This window comes from Plasmodium cynomolgi, chromosome 9 (assembly GCF_000321355.1).
Source record: "Plasmodium cynomolgi strain B DNA, chromosome 9, whole genome shotgun sequence".
Lineage (NCBI taxonomy): Eukaryota > Apicomplexa > Aconoidasida > Haemosporida > Plasmodiidae > Plasmodium > Plasmodium cynomolgi.
The window spans coordinates 28,403-47,681 of NC_020402.1; the positions used below are offsets into that span (position 1 = coordinate 28,403).

At 37.7% G+C, this 19,279-nt stretch overlaps 5 protein-coding genes and 2 non-coding genes across 7 annotated transcripts; 4 read left to right on the top strand and 3 right to left on the bottom strand.

The window, feature by feature from the left end:
* Nucleotides 1–425: 425 nt before the first annotated feature.
* On the top strand, nt 426–497 carry PCYB_091033. Its single transcript has one exon. It is a non-coding gene; the product is annotated as a tRNA-Gly (tRNA).
* Nucleotides 498–1,739: 1,242 nt separating this feature from the next.
* PCYB_091037 lies at nt 1,740–1,823 on the bottom strand. The gene has a single exon. It is a non-coding gene; the product is annotated as a tRNA-Leu (tRNA).
* A 1,817-nt stretch (nt 1,824–3,640) lies between these two features.
* On the top strand, nt 3,641–7,422 carry PCYB_091040 (hypothetical protein; the record flags this gene model as incomplete). The annotated part of the gene is made up of 2 exons (XM_004222217.1): nt 3,641–4,421; nt 4,580–7,422. The coding sequence occupies 2 exons, from the start codon at nt 3,641–3,643 to the stop codon at nt 7,420–7,422; spliced, it is 3,624 nt and encodes a 1,207-aa protein (XP_004222265.1).
* Nucleotides 7,423–8,225: 803 nt separating this feature from the next.
* Nucleotides 8,226–9,100, bottom strand: PCYB_091050 (hypothetical protein; the record flags this gene model as incomplete). Its single annotated transcript, XM_004222218.1, has 2 exons — nt 8,226–8,768; nt 8,978–9,100. 2 exons carry the CDS (start codon nt 9,098–9,100, stop codon nt 8,226–8,228), a joined length of 666 nt encoding a protein of 221 aa, XP_004222266.1.
* A 627-nt stretch (nt 9,101–9,727) lies between these two features.
* On the bottom strand, nt 9,728–11,870 carry PCYB_091060 (hypothetical protein; the record flags this gene model as incomplete). The annotated part of the gene is made up of 8 exons (XM_004222219.1): nt 9,728–9,793; nt 9,900–9,930; nt 10,053–10,155; nt 10,266–10,351; nt 10,501–10,716; nt 10,848–10,872; nt 11,062–11,090; nt 11,365–11,870. 8 exons carry the CDS (start codon nt 11,868–11,870, stop codon nt 9,728–9,730), a joined length of 1,062 nt encoding a protein of 353 aa, XP_004222267.1.
* Nucleotides 11,871–14,333: 2,463 nt separating this feature from the next.
* Nucleotides 14,334–15,809, top strand: PCYB_091070 (actin; the record flags this gene model as incomplete). Its single annotated transcript, XM_004222220.1, has 2 exons — nt 14,334–14,400; nt 14,497–15,809. 2 exons carry the CDS (start codon nt 14,334–14,336, stop codon nt 15,807–15,809), a joined length of 1,380 nt encoding a protein of 459 aa, XP_004222268.1.
* Nucleotides 15,810–18,257: 2,448 nt separating this feature from the next.
* Nucleotides 18,258–18,983, top strand: PCYB_091080 (casein kinase II beta chain; the record flags this gene model as incomplete). The annotated part of the gene is made up of 1 exon (XM_004222221.1): nt 18,258–18,983. The coding sequence occupies exon 1, from the start codon at nt 18,291–18,293 to the stop codon at nt 18,981–18,983; it is 693 nt and encodes a 230-aa protein (XP_004222269.1). The 5' UTR covers nt 18,258–18,290.
* Nucleotides 18,984–19,279: the final 296 nt, after the last annotated feature.

Consider the following 19,279-nt stretch of genomic DNA (forward strand, 5'->3'; position numbering starts at 1 on the left):
AACTATTAAATGTGAAGTTCATACTTCTTCCTCCTCTTCGTCAATTTCTTTTCTGCATTTTCGCTTTTACGAACAATGTAGAACGAAATGTAGTATGCCAACATTTGACGGGACGGTGAAGCGTGTAAAACTTGGCAAAACAAAATTTCGGAATTCATCCTGAGAAATCTCGTGAATGTAAAAAATAGCGCATTTACAAGGACAAACATACTGTAATAAATATGCCCATCTATGCATATAACATGAAAAGCAATAACTTTTTTAATTTATAGGGTGTCGACCAAGAAGCGCTTACTCTGCGCAGGTTTTGGTGAATACCCTGCATTGCCATTGAAAGCACAGAGGGGAGAAAGAGCTCATCATCAATATTATATATATACATATATATAACAAATATGGCAAATGTGAAATGACGTTATACCAACGCGTCAATAGTCTAACGGCCATGATACCTGCCTTCCAAGCAGGTGACCCGGGTTCGACTCCCGGTTGACGCATAGGAAGAAAGAAGCGAAATAATAAAAAGATTCATAACCTTCTTTTTTGGTGACTACTTTTTTTTTTCCTTTTTTAATTTTTCGGCTTTGCGAATTTGCTTTAAATTCTCCCCGCGATCATATTTATGAAGTATAATTTTATACCCTATAGCATTTTTTAGCCTCTTCTCCCTTCTTTCATTTTGCTTATTTCGGTAATTTATACTACCGCGAATGCATTATTTACAGCTTTTACTAATATGCAACCAAATTGAAAATGTATGAAATGGCGAAAATAAAAAAAAACTCTCTTTTAAGTGAAACTATAACCTTAAGAAAGCATATGTGCGTTCCCGAACATGGACGAAATGACGATGAGCCAATAAAGGGGCGTTTTCCTATTAGAAGTATATGTACTTTATATAAGCTTTATCTCAACGAACGTTCTGTTATGGTGTTTTTCTCAAACAATAACATTAAATGGGATACAGCTCCTAGCTAACATGAAGTTTAATATACCTTAACACTTTTTCAGTTTTATTTCTCATATGTACTGCCTCTGAGAATACCCTTTTGCTTTGTCCATGACCATCCGCTTAACACCATGATATGGTATTGCTTCACCAACGGATAAGGCATTAAGTGTCACATACATAATAACATAGCGTTTTAATCGAAACAAGATTTGGTAAAATTGAACCCCCCACTAAAATTCCCTTAACCAATAAACACTGCTGTAATAAGTTTTAAGACCAATTTTTGTAGGCGTTTTCTGTCCCATCGCTCATCATACCGATTTGCGAATTATAAGTAGATCGCTCAATTCAAATGAAAAGCGTAAGTATTCTTCCAATTTTTATTGGCCCATTTCTTCTCATAAATTATGCTGAATAAAGATACATAAAAAATACTGGGAGGAGCATAGCATTTTCTCTATGGCACACTCCTCCGATCGATGTAGTTACTACATTTTCCTTCAAACGCCAAGAATCGTATATTTTTATGCGCTTCTTTTAAATAACGCTACGTTTCTGCGAATGTTCTGCAATAAGAAGAGAGAATTCATAGAATTTTTAAAAATCACGTTAAAAAAATGTTTTCACCTTTAATATCATTTTCCGCATAATTCTTTCGTATAATGGTTATTTATTTTACTACATTGTGTCAAATTACATACCGTTTGAATGAAGTAAAAATATAATAAATATATAATAATATTATTTATTATATTATTATGTTATAATAATAACTATAGTTTTTTTTTGCACGGAATGGGGTTCGAACCCATGCGAACTTACGTTCATCAGATCTTGAGTCTGACGCTTTAGACCACTCAGCCATCCGTGCTTATAAAGTAAAATCTACTTGCCGCATCCATTACATGCTTGATATTTTTTTTCACAGCAGGTGCGTTACACGTTCTGCATTTTACGCGTAGTTTCAAGCTTACTGTCGTATAAAATTATTCAAATAGGATAATTTTCTTCTCCCTTTTTGCAAAAAATTTGAAAAAAATCTTTAAAATTTTATCCTTTTAAAAATTCACATTCGAAAAAATGGTATAGATATGCATATACGTATTCGCAACTTGTTCGCCATTGAGTTGTGGCAAAAATTGCAAAATATTTTACGCAAAAATTAGGTGAAATAACGGGGGCGAATTTACAACATTTGAATCTCCTTTAAGGGTTCACAAAACATAAATATTAAAAATTATCAAACGACGTTGTGTTATCGTTTCAGTTTGTGCAAATGGTATAGCATTTTACAGACGAACGATTTGATGTGCTCGCTCATTCGTATATGTACGCGCAATTTTCTGCCGTGAGCCAATTACGTGTGTTCCCCTTTTGAGCGAGATAAGTAATTTCCTGTAAGTACCATCACATTAAGTTGCTTGTAATGCAGTACACAAGTCAAATAAGATCTACCACATTCCCCTCGCAGGATATAAAGAACTGTATTCCTTTTATTTCCCACCCTTTTATTTTTATCTTCGGGGGCATCGTACATTGTTACTGCTCCCTTTTTTTACCCATAATGAATAAAAAAGGAATGGACGGGAGCATAAAAGAGGAACAATGTACAATAAAACCGGTGTGTATTCGCGCGTAGACTTTCATTTATTTTATCATAATCGTAGCCACCTTATAGAAAAGCAAAAGGATCACTCAACTGTCCTTTAAAACTGTGCATAAAAGTACAATTTTCTCCACGCACATTAAAGGTTAAACTCGATATTAAGGCTTTTAAAATGGGGACTTCTCATCGGCGTATTCGCCCTTTCTCCCATTAATGCAAAAAAAAAAAAACTACAAACGCGTCATTGGAACAATTTCCTCCCAATGTGTGTATTCATTTGAACAGTAGACCATTTCTCATTTCGTTTCCACACTTCAAACCTGTGCGCATAATATGTTAGGAAAAACTTCCAAAATTTTGCATAAAAAAGCACATATATTTCATCCCTCCCCCTTTTTTTTAAATTATTTAACAATGCGAATTGCAATTCGTAAAATTTTAATTTCCATTTAGATGAGATTTACCTGTACCTCTTCCCTCCATTTGAACCGCGCAAATGGTTTGCTTCTACCACGTAAAACAACTTCATAAACGGAAAGCTGCTAACGTGTTAGACTATTTTTTTTTAAGTGTTTCCTTTGTCACGTTTGTTTTATAAAGTGGAAAATGCAAATTGGTTGATAATTTTTTCGCCTTACTTTTTCGTTTTCCCCGTGCATGACCTTCCTTTTGCAAAAATGCTAATTTTTATGAAAATAATTTTTTTTTTAATATAATTGCCAGCAAGTATTTATGTAGCTAAGCATGTTCAATCGCTTGTGCGAACAAAATGTGAGAAAAAGTGGCAACAGGAAAGTGGGGAATTTTCATGCATACAGTTTATGCCTACAATTCCGGCTTATTCGAAGTGGCACCTCATTTGTGTATATAAAATGAAATGCGGCATTCGCCTCAAAATGATTGAAGCTACATGTTTGTCAAGTTAATTAATCTTTTTTCCCCTTACCCCTTTTATTGCACAAATTAGTGTACTTCAAAAGAAAAAGGAACAATGTTAACGTCATGCAAGGGTAACCACTTAACGTTGAATTTTTACCCCTTTTTCATAAAAATGCAGTTTTTTCACATACTGAAAGGGAACTATGCCTAAAGCAATCATAGGGAGCTGTGTTCTGGTTCTCCTCCTGCTAACTAGTAATGTCGTGAATTTATTCCATTATGCGAATTGCAGATGTTTTGATGATGCCCACGTTAGTACCTCTAGTCTTAGAACAGAGGCAAAGTCACACGGAAGCCCAAAACCAAAGCCCCAATATTACAACTGCACTTTTAATAACGTCCCCAAAAGGGGAAGAAGTGCACTCCATGGGACAGTCCACGAGTGGAACAAAAACAAAGTAAAAAGAAAACTTTACGCCATCCATTTCGGCAGCAATTTAGCGAGACGAAGTAAACTGGATTCTTCCAATGACACAGCTGAAGGTGATCAAAATGGAGGGAATGTCAGTCGCATACAAAATGTACAGAACCAGCGAAACACGCAAAATGAAACAAACGTGGGGGGCTATAAAAACACGGAGGTGTCCAAACTGAGAAGAAGACTTACGAAAAGCGGAGGAACCCCCATTCCGCAATTTTCCAAACCCCTTTTTATTAACCTATCTACCCCAAAAGAAGACACAAACAAACGTAGGAACTTCAAAAGGAGCCTACGAAAGTATGAAGAATTGTATGAAAAATTTACTCCCGAAATGGAAAAAGAAGAAGATGGCGAGGAAGAAATTACAGAAAACTGCCAAAGAACTGTCTCAAATGTCACCATGAACGATTGGTACCTAGGGAACGATGAGAAAAAGTACAACAAGACTTTGATGTATGACTATTTATCCAACATGCACAACACGGAATATCAAGACATAGGCAGTGTAAACAATTTTATAAAAAATAATGAACTAATCGAAATGGAGGAGTGGGAAAAAAAAAAAAACCCTACTTAACATACAAATATAATTTTATGTACACACACCCAGTTAATTTAAAAAGGGAATTCTATACATATAAATATTATATCCCCAAATTAGTAACCTACGAAGAAGACATTTCAACCGAATCGAAATTTGTGCCATCCAATTTTAACTCCCCAAAGTGTTACAATAATTCTCCTATTAACGCGTTAACCACTAGTGGGTTCAGTGCCCGTAATATCGACACATTTGGAAAAGAAAGAAACAAAATATATTCGTTCAACACACCGACCGATGTTAAAAGAAATGAATTTTTTAACGATTTAATGCTGATATCTTCCTCCTATAATCAACATTTTTTTCCCAATTTGAACTTTCTCCTAAATTTACACACACTGCAAATACTGATACGGGATAAAACTGCCATAGAAACGGATTATCTAATTAACAAATTTGATCAGCTAAAAGAGAAGCTAATACAAAGGAATGAAAAGAATTCAAATAAGGCGGAAAGATTTCCAAAAGGGAATAACCCCCCCCTTTATTATGAAAAAAACGGTACTGACAACATTTCTGCGGTCATCCCCGAATCTGAGTTACAAATGAAACGAAGTAGCAGCGCTCAAAATGGTGCCCCCAGTTTGGTAGAGCCCCAAAAAAGTACCTCTAATCAATTGGTGAAAAACGAAAAAGACCCAATGGATGAAGAAATTTCTCGCAGTCTAACCCACAAGAAAAATCTATTTGATGACCAAATTCAAATCTTCAAAGAAAAATATAACCAAAACATTTTAGAAGACACAGAATTTATCAATATGTGGAAGTATGACGAGAAAGGGGAAATAATAGAAAATTCCAACAGCATACCCATCCCGAAAATTTACCTAAATATTGACGATCCGAAATATTGTATGTGGAAAATTTTACAAAATTCGGGAAAAAGTGCTTTCGGTGAAATTCCAACTCCCAACCGAAAATTGGAAGCCTGGAGGCAACAAGTAAACCTAAAAAAATTCTATAAACAGAATTTTGATAACAGCATAAGTTTGAGAAAAATCTCGAAAGAAGAACTAACAAATTTTAAGATGAAAATCGATGAGGTAGCGTTCCGCAGTGGTAAAAGTGCTCACCAAGAGGATCCCTATAGCAATAATGCAGATGTAGCTGACCTCGAACAGACAGAATTTCCCTGCGATGAAAGACCATTTGCAAGTCCGAATGAACAAATTTGCAGCGAAGTAGACGCGAGTGACCAAAACAGTGCTGAGTTAAGTGACTCCACCGATGATGATAAGAAGCCAAGAGACAACCCCCCCAGGGAGGTAAACGAGCACAAAACAAGTTCACCGAAAAAATTAAACGAGGACATCAATTATTCCAATTCTGTTAAATGCAAAAACGCTTTCTACACTTTAGTCGTTCGGGACGGAATAGTGGATGAATACCTGTCCGATGATATAGCCATCTTGAAAAACTTAGACAGTGAACTGAAGCAGTCAGATGCCAAGAAGAATGTAGAAGGTGAACAGAATCCACAGGAACCTTCCAGCAGTACCAACCAGAGGGAACAAACGAAAAAAAGTAAAATATTTGTGGGTAGCTTCTTTAACATCAAAGATGCAGAAGTGGAATATTTAATTAATAAAGAGTTGTATTACATTCCCGAACATTCCAATTGGTACAAAAAAAATACGCAACCTTTTGTGAGGGGTCAAATTGGAAAGCAGTCCAGAAAATTCGACAACGATTATCCCATTTATGATTACAGGAAGAGCGACTTTGGCATGGCCAAATTTTCCGCGCTAAATTTAGCCTCAATAAAAGATTGCGCTGTGATTTACCTAGATAAAGACATCGACTTAAGTGACAAGTTTATTCACGTCATATTCATCGCGACGTCGAAGAATGAGGACGATCAGACGAGTACCAAGGAGGCAGACTACTCAGTGTGTGAAAGTTCGCCAGGCGACGAATCGGTCCAAGCAACGAATGAATCGACTTCAAGAAAACAACATGACGACTACGTCAACGCTGGGGAAGATGCACACCATGCATCACCAAAAGCAAAAGAAAACACACAGCCAATTCTACAAAGCGAAAAAAAATACACAAAAAACGAACTAACCAATTACATGCACAACCCAGTGACCACCCCCAGACTTGTCGTTTACGTCAAAGGGAATAGCAAAATAAACATCCACGAATCGCACATATCGTTAAGCCAGAATAACGGAGGCCTCGTAAATGCATTCTCTAGAATCGCCATGGAAGAAAAATCAAACGTCAAGCACACCTTATCTCAAGAATTAGGTAAAAACGTGTGGTACTTTCACAACGTTTCAGTAAAAAATGGAATCAAGGCAAATTATAAGTTCGCAGATGTACTCCTGGGTAGCCTCTCATCAAGAGTAAATTTACAAATTGAAGGTGAAAAAGGATGTAAACAAGAAAGTTACGGATTGTCTTTGCTAGAGGATAAACAAAACATCAGTCAGTATGAAATGTTTCACCATGAACACCCTAATATGGAAACAAATCAGTTATTCAAATTTCTAGTATCTGATAAAGGGCATGCCGTTTGGAGGAGTAGAGGTCGAATTGAACGAGATGCAATAAAGGCCAAATTAAATACCCTCTGCAGATCGGTACTACTAAATTTTGGGGCCAGTGCCGTTGCCATACCAACTTTGGAAATTATTCCAAGTGATATTGAATGCGCAAATCATGGAGCAACTATTAGCGATTTAGAGGAAGAACCCATTTTTTCTCTAATGACAAGAGGAATAACTGAAAAAATTGCCAGACAAATGATGATGAAAGCCTTCGTTAATGAAATTCTTGAACACATACCGGATGAAAATCTTAGGGAAAGGGTTCACAAAAAGGTTTTGGAGTTATCCCTGAAGTATAGGAAGACGATTCCCCCAAATTTGGAGGAGCGAAAAAGTGAAGCCACATAAGTAAAACCGTTTTCCTTCTGCTAGGAATATATTTACGGAATAGGCAGAATTGGGGAAATTATTTTACCCCCCTGAAGGATGCTTCACCCCTTGAATGGCATGTAAATAAAACGGGTTCAGACGTAGCGCCAACGGTTGCCACACAAAGGGGTGGATCGTAAAGAAAGGGAAATAATTAAACTTCACACAAATCAGTTGACATATAAAGAGACTAATATATGGCCGCATTTTACTTTTTGTATTTTCTTCCAAAAAAAAAACTGTTAAATATTCCCCTTTTGGAGGAACAGATAAGTTTCAAAAACAAAAGCGGAAACGTTCGTTCTCTTCCAGGCTAACGCTTCAAACCAGATTAACATAACGCGAAAGTTGTTGCCATCAAGAAAAAAATGACTTTTTTCGTAGCCTATTAGAATAAACCATTTTGGAAGGTTTAAATGTTCCCACCGGCTGCTACTGTCGCAGAAGAAATGCGTATTAACGCACGTTTACCAATGAACTACGTTTCGTTATTGGCTTCAGTTTGAGTTAAAAGCTAGCTTTGTAGTGGCATTCTGTTTGCCCCAACATCGCTCCTTTGTTCTTTTGTTCCTTTTCTTTTCTTTTTTTTTTTTTGTGTGTATCACTTCTGTTTCGCTTGTCCCCCTTTTTGCTTCCCTTTTTTGTACTTTCAACAAAATTAATGTGAAAAATATTTTAACATTTTTAAATTAACTCAAAAAAGGGAACCCCCAATTGAATATGTCCACACGTGCAAGTGTGTGTAATACCCATATGCATTTACTTGTGCATGCTCGTAGAAACTACTCCAAGGTAATTCCCTTGTCCGTGGTGTCAGCTCCCTTGAGTAGTTTTTCCATCGTAGTGGGGTCGATAACATCCTCATTCGCTTGAGGAATATCTTCGCTTCGCATATTACGAAACTGAGCTTCACAAGTCTCTTCGAAGTTATATTTTTGCTCCAGACTTAACGACAGTATATCTTGGGCATCTTTACATGGCCCTTTATATTTTTCATTTGGAATACACAACCCTTTATCATTTCCCTCAGTTCCGTAGTCAAAATATTTGGGACATTTGGAATAATCTCTCTGTGAATTTTCAACGCATAGCCACTTAACATGGCACTTCCTGCTGAATGCCTCCTTTTCATTTATGCTCATATAGTCAAAATGGGTTATACGAGGACAGCTCGCTGGGGGGATGTAATCATCTGGGGCTTTACAAACTCCTGAATTCATTAAGTTGATCCATCCTCGGGGGCAGTCATATAGGTCGTAGCCAAGGGTGCATTTGTTTTTGCATGGCCAGACGATTCCGTACTTCGTGGAAAAGGCTACTCTTTGCTACGAAGGTTGGCGGTGTTGTAATGTTTCCGCGTTGTAGTGCCGCCGCGGTGCAGTGTCGCCGCGTTATAGTGTCATCCGTCATGGCAGCGTTATCAGAATTGTCAATTTTTGGTGAGTGTTTAGCACAGATGGGAATTTTCCCAGCTAAGACCATTACAACATTAGCACATTTCAAACTCGATTGGTGCACTCCATTTTATCCTTACGTGGTAAGACATGTTGCTTATGGCTTCCATTTCCTCCTTCGAAATCAGCCCTTCGAAACCGTGGCTACTGCGGCAGGTATCCCTGCTCGCATTGTAGGACCAACCTGTCGTAAATTCATGCATGGCGTTTTTTTTAGAAAGAGATAAAAATGGTGAAATTGTGATGCGCCTAATTTGGCCAAATTATTATTTGGATTCTTTCCCTTTTTTAACCTTTAGGACACGTTATTGAGTAATCCCTTTCTGCAAAGGGGGTGGGAATGGGGGAATAAAAATGCATTTTTTAAATTAAGCATCATTTTGGCACCTTCCGCGGGCTTTATGAATGCATCTGTGGAATGCTATCCATTTAGCGCACATCCCATTCGTAACCAACATTGCAGTACTCACGCTGTGTATATTTGTACACACAGAGGAGCTATTTTTAGTTTCCCCTTCGAACGAACTCACCGCATGACTCCTCTTTGCAAGGCCACACCTATGCATTCGTATTCAAAGCAGTTAGAAAAAGAAAATTCCACATATAAATGTTTTCAAAATTGTGTAAGGCATTTTGGTGAGTAGTTCTTTTTCTCCCCCTTGGCGCATAAATCTGTTCTACGTGTATCATCTTTATCAGTTGGGGAACTCCTAGCTTACCACTTTACAAGCTGCACAAAAATGAGGAAATTAAAAAATTAAAAAAAAAAAAATGTAACCAAATAAAACAAAGCACTAAGCACAGAAAAGGATCCTATGTGTGCCCCCATTTTATAGAATCTTGAAAGTACCGGAAGAAAACTCCTCCTTCTCCTTTTTTGTGAAGGCCCCAAAATCCTGCAAACGAGTGGCAGTTCAACACGGAATTTATGTCCACATCAATGAGGCTTCAAGAACCAATAGTTCATATTTCTACATGCGTGAAAGCAGCCAATCCGTTTACCATTGTCTTGTTGCATCCTCCGGAGTAGTTTCTTCAAAAAAGGGGAAAACAAAAATAAATGCGACATTCATTAGCATCTATAGCAACGGTAGTAACTGCTATCATAATTGTTTCACCACATGTATTTTTTTCCTTTCCCTTTTTTAAGCCTACTCTGGCGCCTCGCACTTTCCCGTGTAAGTCCAATTTTCTGGACAGTCCTTTGAGTAATCCCGTCCGCTATTCCCGCACAACTCATTAAGGCACAGCCAATTCACTTCAATAAAAAAAGAAAAGAAAAGAAAAGAAAAGAAAAAGATCATAAATACGAGTAACATTTCACCAATATATGTGCAAATTTTAGAGTCTTCATTTTTCCTGATTCACCTTTACAGTCCATTCCTATGAGACTTTTCTCCTTTGCGCTCATGGGTTCAAAAGTCATCAGGTGCGAGCAGGGCCCCGCGTAGTCCCTTTCACGGAAGAGGGGGAAAAAATGACAGATAAAAATGGATATATCATATGTATGTACCCAATGGGGTAGTTTTTCCCTTCTTCATAACACAAATGTGCACGTGCAACCACACATGTTTTTTGTCGCCCCATTTGATTATCCCCTCACTTGGGAGAGATGCACTGTGTTTCGGATACTTTCTCCCATAGAGAAGGACACTGTTTGGAGTAGTCCCGCAAACATATTTTATCGTGAACGGGATTTTTAGAGAGCCATTTCCCCTCTTCCAAATCGTCCATTAACAACTTTTCCAAACTTGTGGGAATTTTAACATCTAACAAATCGGCACTTAAGGAAGATGGGGCTTTGCTTTCCTCGTAGTGACTGAAAAGGAGAAGAAGACAACGATACACTGTCTATCGTAACTCAGTCTAATCGTTACACATATGTGTAAATTTATTTTATTTTTCTTTCATTTCTGTCTCTCATTTTGTTCTCTTCCCCTGATGAATAACCTCTCCAAATTTTCCTTTATCTTAGCTGCAAACAAAAAGTGAATAAAATGGGATGAAAAAAGATGAAGTAGAATAGAGTAATCCACAAAGAAATCAGCATTAACAATTTTAATGCGCGTCCCGCAGAACAGCGAAAGGAATAGACAAGCAAACATGTGTAGTCACGCGCGTTTGTTGTTCCCCCTAAAAGATTTGGTGCCCTCCTTTTATGTACCTCCTAATTCCTTTGCTATCCTGCCATATCTTCAAAATGGTAAAAAGAAAAATAATGATAACGTAAAAATGTAAAAAAAATGGAGCGCATTTTTTTTTTAAACTGTAGGATAATCTGTTCTGCACAATGCAAGAGCTTCCTTCGCGCGTCCTTGCAGAAGGAGAGGGAGCTGCGCGTTGTCCGCTTTGGAAATTTTTTCCCTCAGTACACACACTATGCACACTCATGTTCACTCGCAAGTAAACATTTGTCATCAAATGATTAGCAATTCATTTTTGTGAAATTCTCGAAAATTCGTATTACCCCTCTTCTTCGTTCGCCTCTTCTTCCTCCGGGACATCTTCCGCTGTTATATGCATAGCACGAGGCACTTCCAGTTTTTTTTTTTTTTTTTGTTCCACATCTTTCTCATTTTTAGCTACATTAGACACATTTTTTATATTGTTCAATTTTTTCCTCTTCGCAATTTCTTTTTTTATTTTATTTTCATCATCAATCTCCTCCTCTTCCTCTTCACCGCCCCGTCCCCAGTTAACCTTTTTTGTAGTTCCATAAATTATGTTTGTTCCTTCGCTAAACTTTTTAACCTTTCCATTTTTTTTAACAACCGTGTAAGAATTAACACTTCCCCCCTTTGGTAGTTCCCACACATGGTTGTAATTCACATCCACAATTTTGATCGGCCTCCCTCGGTTGTCCAGCTGGTACACCCCGTTTTCCACGTTAGGGTATTTTCTCCTCGAACATATTTTCAACGAGATTATTTCTTTGATTAGAAGGATGAACAGGACAACTCCCACTTTTTTCATTTGGGCTGGATTTCTGATACTATTAAGAAAGGCGCTAAAAGATGTGTAAATGTGTGCAACTTGTGTATATCTGTAAATATATATGTGTGACCCTGTTGTGGGGGACAAAAAGGCCAATCCTCACCCTTTTCTAATGTACTGCAGTGCAATTCCCTTTAAAGAGTAAAAAAAAAAAAATTGTATGCACAACAGGGGACAAACGAAAAGCCAAATGAACAAACAGTTACATATCCCTTATGGACAAAGGAAACTGAAAAAATACAATTACGCGATGCTATAACGCTGTGAATTATGACGCCAAACAAGGACACAAAAGACAACATAGAAACATCCTTTTTCATATTATAACGTTATTCCCAAAAGGTGATTATATTTTACCAAACGGTTTTATTTTTCCCCCTTTCAGAGATGATTGCAAGCTTAAGTAGCCCGCGAATCGCAAAATTGCACCGTCTCTTATGTATGTACACATTTCTTCGTCTCGAAGAACAAGTGCAAAATTTTTCCATTTTTTTTTTTTATTTTTTGTCCAACTTGGTTAAATTAACTCGTCAAAAAAAAAAGGAGAAAACATTTGGACCATTCGTAACAAGGGAAAAATAATCACCACGAGGTTTCCTAGTATTGGGAGTTTTCCAAAATACTGACACCTCTCCGCCGTTGCTGCTGAATTATCCTTCCAAGGGAACATAAAAATTCACACAGTTGTTGAAAATGCGAGAAAATAAAACCCGAGCTGAAGTTCCATTTTGCGCTTAAAATGCCATATATATGGGCTAAGCAAAAGGTGAAGGGTAAATGAATCCCCACACCATCGTACCGAGACTCACCCCAAGTAATTCCCCACTGAGACTTACCAAAAAAATGGACAATCTCTCAAAATTGATCACACATTTACTCCCATATGATACCTTTTGGCGCGTTTTATAAAATTAGAGGGATGCGAAAAAAACGAATCTTCACTCATTTGACACACAAAGAGAAAATAACGAGGAAACCGAAAAGAAACAAAACGGTATGCTTCCAATCTTAGAGTCGGCTGAAATACGCACCTATGGAAATATACGCACACATAATTATATATACGTGGAGGCAAATTAAGCTACATCCGTTTTGCAAAATTCTCAAAAAAGTTTGTACGATAGAACGGAATTGGCAGTGGACCTTCGGTGAACATGCTCCCAAATGAGGGAGACGTGCAGAAGGCTTTCCCTTAAGCACGACACCAACGTTAAAGATTTTGCAAAAAATTGATTTTAATTTCAACAACCCTTTATGCTATGCCACTTGTGCAGTTAATACACACAACGCACGTGCGCGTTAACACAATCTACACTTAAGCTTCACCTTACAGGGCCCCCAAAAAAGGAGCAACTGGGTGAACACTCCATAGGACGTCCTCAAATCGATTCATCAAACAAAAAATGGGACGAAGAGCCGCTTAAAACATAATCAATACAAACAAAGAAGTTGTGGTGTTATGTTTTCCACAAGCTGGTAACAAAGTGTATAGCTAGCTTGGTCGAAAAAAAAAAAAGCGAAAGAAGGGTTGGCATCATTCGAAATTAAATCTTTCATTATGAATGTCTCCATGGAAGGGCTATCTTATGCATGCGATTAGGTGAATAGGTAAATGCCTATATGCTGTTTTTTTTAAGTACACAAACTCTTACCGGGGGCTGCCAATTTTGTACCATTTTGTGCCATTTTGCAGGAGCAATTGGAAGGGACTGCCGCTATTTTCCCACCCCGCGCACCGCACTCAACAAAGGGGAAAAAACAACAAAGCGTAGTGCCAACAGTGCATGCATTTTCAACCCCGAAATATGCCTGCGTTTCCGCCGCTAAACCGAGAGGGAAGAAACTCCGTCAAGCAAGTTTATTAATTACTCACAATTGCTAAGTGACAACAATAGTAGTAGTAGTAATAGTAGCAGCAGCAGTAGTAGTAGTGACAAATACGTGCTCGCACAGAAATCGTGTTGACCTGGGCAGGCGAAGCGAAGTAGCAGTTGATGCGTTGCCATCACGCCCACGCCATTTTATGCGCACAGGGATAGCCACTCCACGTGCGCACAAATGCGAACATAAGTGTGGGAACCCGCAATTGTCTCCGCGTAGGAATGAAAAAGTATAAACCATAGCGCAAAGAAACATCGATGAATAAACACAACGCGGGGAAGCGAACCCTAAGAAGTGACAACAATATCTGAAGGTAAAATCATCAGGTGACTACTTTCCAATGCTTTAAAAAAGGCACAATTAATGACAACATTGGGACCCCCCAAGTTATTATTTCCCCCCATCGCGCTTAGCAATCCGCACACTGGTGAGGGGAATTTGTGCAGAGGGAAGTCCAATGGGAAAAAACCTACATAAGCAAGATAGAGGACGCAAAAGGGGTAGAAGCTCTTTTTTTATTTTTCCCCCTCCCACGGCACTCCTTCCTGTTCGTTCCGAAAAATGTTTCAGAACATACAAACCATAATTTTAGATGTAAACGATGGCGAGATGCGGGCAGGGTACTCCGGTGAGTGCTCACCCAGATACAATTCTAACTTAATTCTAGGGTTACCGGTAGGCCACAATGCTACCCTAAAACATACAATTTTCCCTTTATTACCAGAAATAAAAAGAGATAATGTGGAACTACTATACGGCATGAAATACATATATGACGATAATAATAGCAGCAAGTACGACATCAATTTTGACGTAATGGAAAAACTTCTGGAAGACATCTCAGGGAGTAAAGCATTGGATGATAATTTTCAAGACCATCCCATTTTGTTAACAGAGCCAAACAAAACAGATAGGCGGTATCGAGAAAATTTTACAGAATTGATGTTCGAAACGTATAATGTATATCAGTTATTCCTCTCCAGAAGAAGTGTTTTGTCCTGTTATGGATGCGCAAGGACATCTGGCCTAGTTCTCAACGTTGAACGAAATTGCACCAACTTGTGTGGAATACAAGAAGGGTATATCTTTCAAAAACACATCGAAGAGGTTCCCATAGGAGGAGACCTAATCGATCGAATTTATCTAGCCTATCTAGAAAATGTAAAAAATATTAAAATATATCCCTACTTTACTATTGAGAAAGGTCAAAGTGGTGAAAAAAAGAGCAACGAAATTAGAATTTTAAAATGTCCCTTGGTTACAAAATCGTATTATCTTTGGGGATCTCTCCATGTAGCTAGTCATTTAAAAGAAAGCTTAGGTAATGAATGTCATCCCATGATTGATAAAATTAAAAGAAATGAAAACAAAAATGAATGTAACACCACTTATAAATTACCCGACGGTAGTATTATAGATCAAAATACATGCGAATCGTTAAGACTTATTTTCCCATACATTTTTTTTAAAAAAAAATACAACCAAAATAGTATAAGTAAATTAACCGGAATAACAACACTACATAATATGGACTTTAACTCATTTTATGATTCGCTAAGAACGTTAAAACTTCCAGTTTTATACAAACATAATTACAGAATTAATGCCAGCACCTCCGTCGTAGAGAGAGTACCAGACAACCCAGCTGATAAGAACTCCAACATATGCAACTCAGATCAAATTGAGACTTACTTTGAAATATTCGATGGTCTACAAGATTTTATCAAAAAAGGAATTTTATCCTTTATATCTGCAAATATGAACTTAGATGAAGTTCTTAACTTCCTGATAGTAACTGGAGAATCCACCATGTTTCATAACTTTGTTGGAATTTTAAAATCGTACCTACCTTTTATAGATACAATAAAAGAGAAGAGCACACAAATTATCTACAGTAAAGGGGCCGATCGGAAGTGCAACTGCTTTATAGGTGCTTCCATTTTGTCCTCCCTGGGCACGTTTCCGCAGTTCTGTATGACCAAAAGTGAGTACGAGGAGTATGGCGTGAAAAATATTGTCGATAAGAAGTGTGTATGAGGACAGGAAAAAAAAAAAAAAGAGGAGTAGCTATTTACCACCTGCACAATATGAAGAATATCCCTTTTCTGTAACACAGACTTATCCCCAACAAAAGTTACACCTCTTGGGGAAGCGTAGTATCAGTTTGGTAACACCCGTGCGGAGCGAAATATCCCCCCAACGGCGCTCCCATATGTACTCGTAAACGATTGATACACTTTATAAGGGGACTACTTGCTCACGGGACGTCACCCGTTTTGCAGAAATTTTGATATTTTATTTTTTTTATTTTTAGTTACGATTAAGCGTTTGCTAACGCGAAATGCATCCCTCGATGCATCGCTGACGTTTGATGTGAATACGCAAAATGCATTTGTCCACACTCTCGTATTTGAATTTTTTTTAAACGCTGCACACTTGGCAGTTTTGTTTTTTACGCACTCTTGTAAAAAAAAAAAAAAAAGGCAAATATCAGCACACACCGAGGATGAAATACCCCCCAATAACTTTACAAAATTTTTAATTCCATTTAAATATAAATTAAGCACACGTTGTAGAGAGGATAACTGGGGTGGACCCTTTCGCCTATGAATCGACCTATTGTAGAAACTCATATGCGCGCACTTCTACACCACTATATATTGCCCGTGCTAGGACACCTCTTCGATGCGCGAAATTAATGCATCTTACAATTTAAAATGTTAGCACTGTTAAAAATGCCTCCTGAATGTTTGGTGTAACGCGTGGGAATGAAAAATGGGCTGGCGTGTGGGCGTCGTGATGAAAGAAGTTATGGCTAAATTGTTTCCGCCAAATTGTTCTAACCCCACGGGCACTTCTCACCAATCCCACCTCAAGGATGGACCAACCACGTAACAACACCATCATCACAAAATGGGACAGGAAAAAGGATAACTCATTTAGAGCACAACACAGCCGCTCTCACTTTATATACCTTCCCCTTACAAAAAAAAAAAATTCACATAGTGATTATCTCATCCCTCGTTTTCTCCCTTTCCTAAGCTGTATGTGTAAGCTTGATTGCACCATTTTTAATTTCACATATAAAGCAAACTTTAAACGTACAGATAAGCATATCACTTCTTATTCCCATAACGCGTATGGAAAAAAAAAAAAAAAAAAAAATCATATGGGGAGGTGTACGACACTTCCAAATTAATTTCTACTTCGTTATGAGGTGAATAAAAGCTCTTTCGTAAAACGGAAGCTATATTAACATGTACGTTCTTAAATTCCACACAGCTTAAAATTGCTCGTGCTGTTACTGGTCGCTCAGGGTGGGGTTTTATTTTTTTCACCAGGTGGTTATCACCTTGGCATGCCTAAGCAAGGTAACACGTAAACAATTCTTCTCATGTACATCCATGAGATGTACTATGCATGTACATGAAATTTATTAAGCATAGATTACTCATAATATAATTTCACACGTACGCGCTTTTCCTTGTTCACGGCAATCTGCCAAAAGTTGGGGGGGGGGGGAAATTAGGGCCCCTACCAATCGAAATCGCAAAGGAAAAATAAAAATAATTACGCATTTGCACCACCATTGCCGTTATCCCCAAAGTTTGCATATCTCTAATTTTTTTTTTTTTTTTTTACTCCATAATGAAATTAAAAAAAGAAATGGTAAAGGGTATGTATCTCTATGCTATTAATTAATACTTACATAATAGAAAAATATAACCAAAGCGTAATTATTTTCTCCACCAGAAGATATGCAATATGCATACATAAGTGAGTGTACGTACATGTAATTATTATTTATATGTATGTATCCTCTGAACTTCTGCGCTTTACCCCATTTATGTATACAATTCTTTCACCTTCTTCGCCAAGTTAAGTGGTGGTAACTTTTAGCAGTTCCCGCCCATCCCCTAAAGGTCAAAGAGAAGGTCCACCCCACGAAAGGGAACACTCCACGGGGAATGTACATCACGTACATGTGCATGTTTATATATATATATGTGTTTATATAAGACTTCCAGTTAGTAGCCCCTCCACCCCGCGACCGCACTTTCGAAGAAATAATAACAGCACGTGTTGCAGCGAATTGTGCCAATCGTTTTTACAAACACGGAAAGGAACGAACGGAGAAACGTATTCCCACCACCTGTAAAAAAAAAAAGAGAAGTAGAACAAAAACCGCATGTCGAGATATTCAAAATAAAGGCCCATTTTTACAAATTTGAAGTGCTCTTTTGTGGAAGTTTGTTAAAAGATTCGAATATCTTGACCAGCCTGTCATAAGAGAAGCGTAAAACTAGTTCCCCTTTTTTATGTTCGCTCGATACCGAAAGGGTAGAGGAAATTGTGACGAGTAAATTTGCAACTTTCCCCTCCTACGTGCCTCTCTACACGCTGCACATGTATTACTAATGTGTACATATGTGTATGCATAACGTAAGATAGGAAAAAGTAGTTCATACCACACGGTAGTAGCAGACACAGACGCATATTCAAGGCGAAGAGGTCAAAATGAATATTAGCGACTCGAACAAAGATGCCAACGATTCCAAGTCAGATAAAAGTACATCGTGGGTAAAATGGTTCAACAGTAGAGCCCTCAGCAATTTCCTAGTCGAGGTAGATAATGAGTACATTACAGATTCTTTTAATTTATACGGATTAAAATCGGAGATGCCCAATTTTAATCATTTATTGTCCATAGTAGCTGGAGATGCCCCTGATGAAGATGACGCTAAGAACGCATTTGGAAAGGATGCCGTCTGTTTATACTCATTAATCCACGCACGATTTATTACAACCCCCAAAGGGCTGTCATTAATGAAGGATAAGTATATCAAGGGCGATTTTGGAAGCTGCCCAAGAGTTAGTTGCTCTCAACATAATGTACTTCCAATTGGTCTATTCGATCAAATTAAAATTGCAAAAGTGCATATTTATTGTCCACTTTGTCAAGAGATATACAAAATACATGAAGAGGACAAAGTATATTTGGATGGTTCCTTCTTTGGGACATCCTTTCCTCATATACTTTTACAAACCTATCCTTACTATGCTACTTTGAAAACTCCTTCTTACTGCACCTCCAAAATTTTCGGATTCAGTGTCTACCAAAATTTTACCAGAACGGAATATAAAATTGCCAAGGGAGAATTTGGGAAATTGTCTAGAGAGAATTTCCTTAAAAAAATCCAAAGTATTTAAAAAAATTAAAGAAAGAAGAATTGCAAATTAAGGACACTTAAACGTCGGTAGATTTTTAACTATGAAAATCTACATTTAACGCCAATGTATTTTTTTTTTTTTCCACCCTCTCCCATCAGTGGTTAAAAAAAGTGTAATTAAAATTTTATTTGATTCTCCTTTTAAATGTATATGTGCGTGTACGACTTTGGGTATGTATATGCATAAGTTTATGTATTAACGTATTTACAAGGGCATACACATACACGTCAATCAACAAAACATATTACACCTCCCCCCCCCCCCCCCCCCCCCCC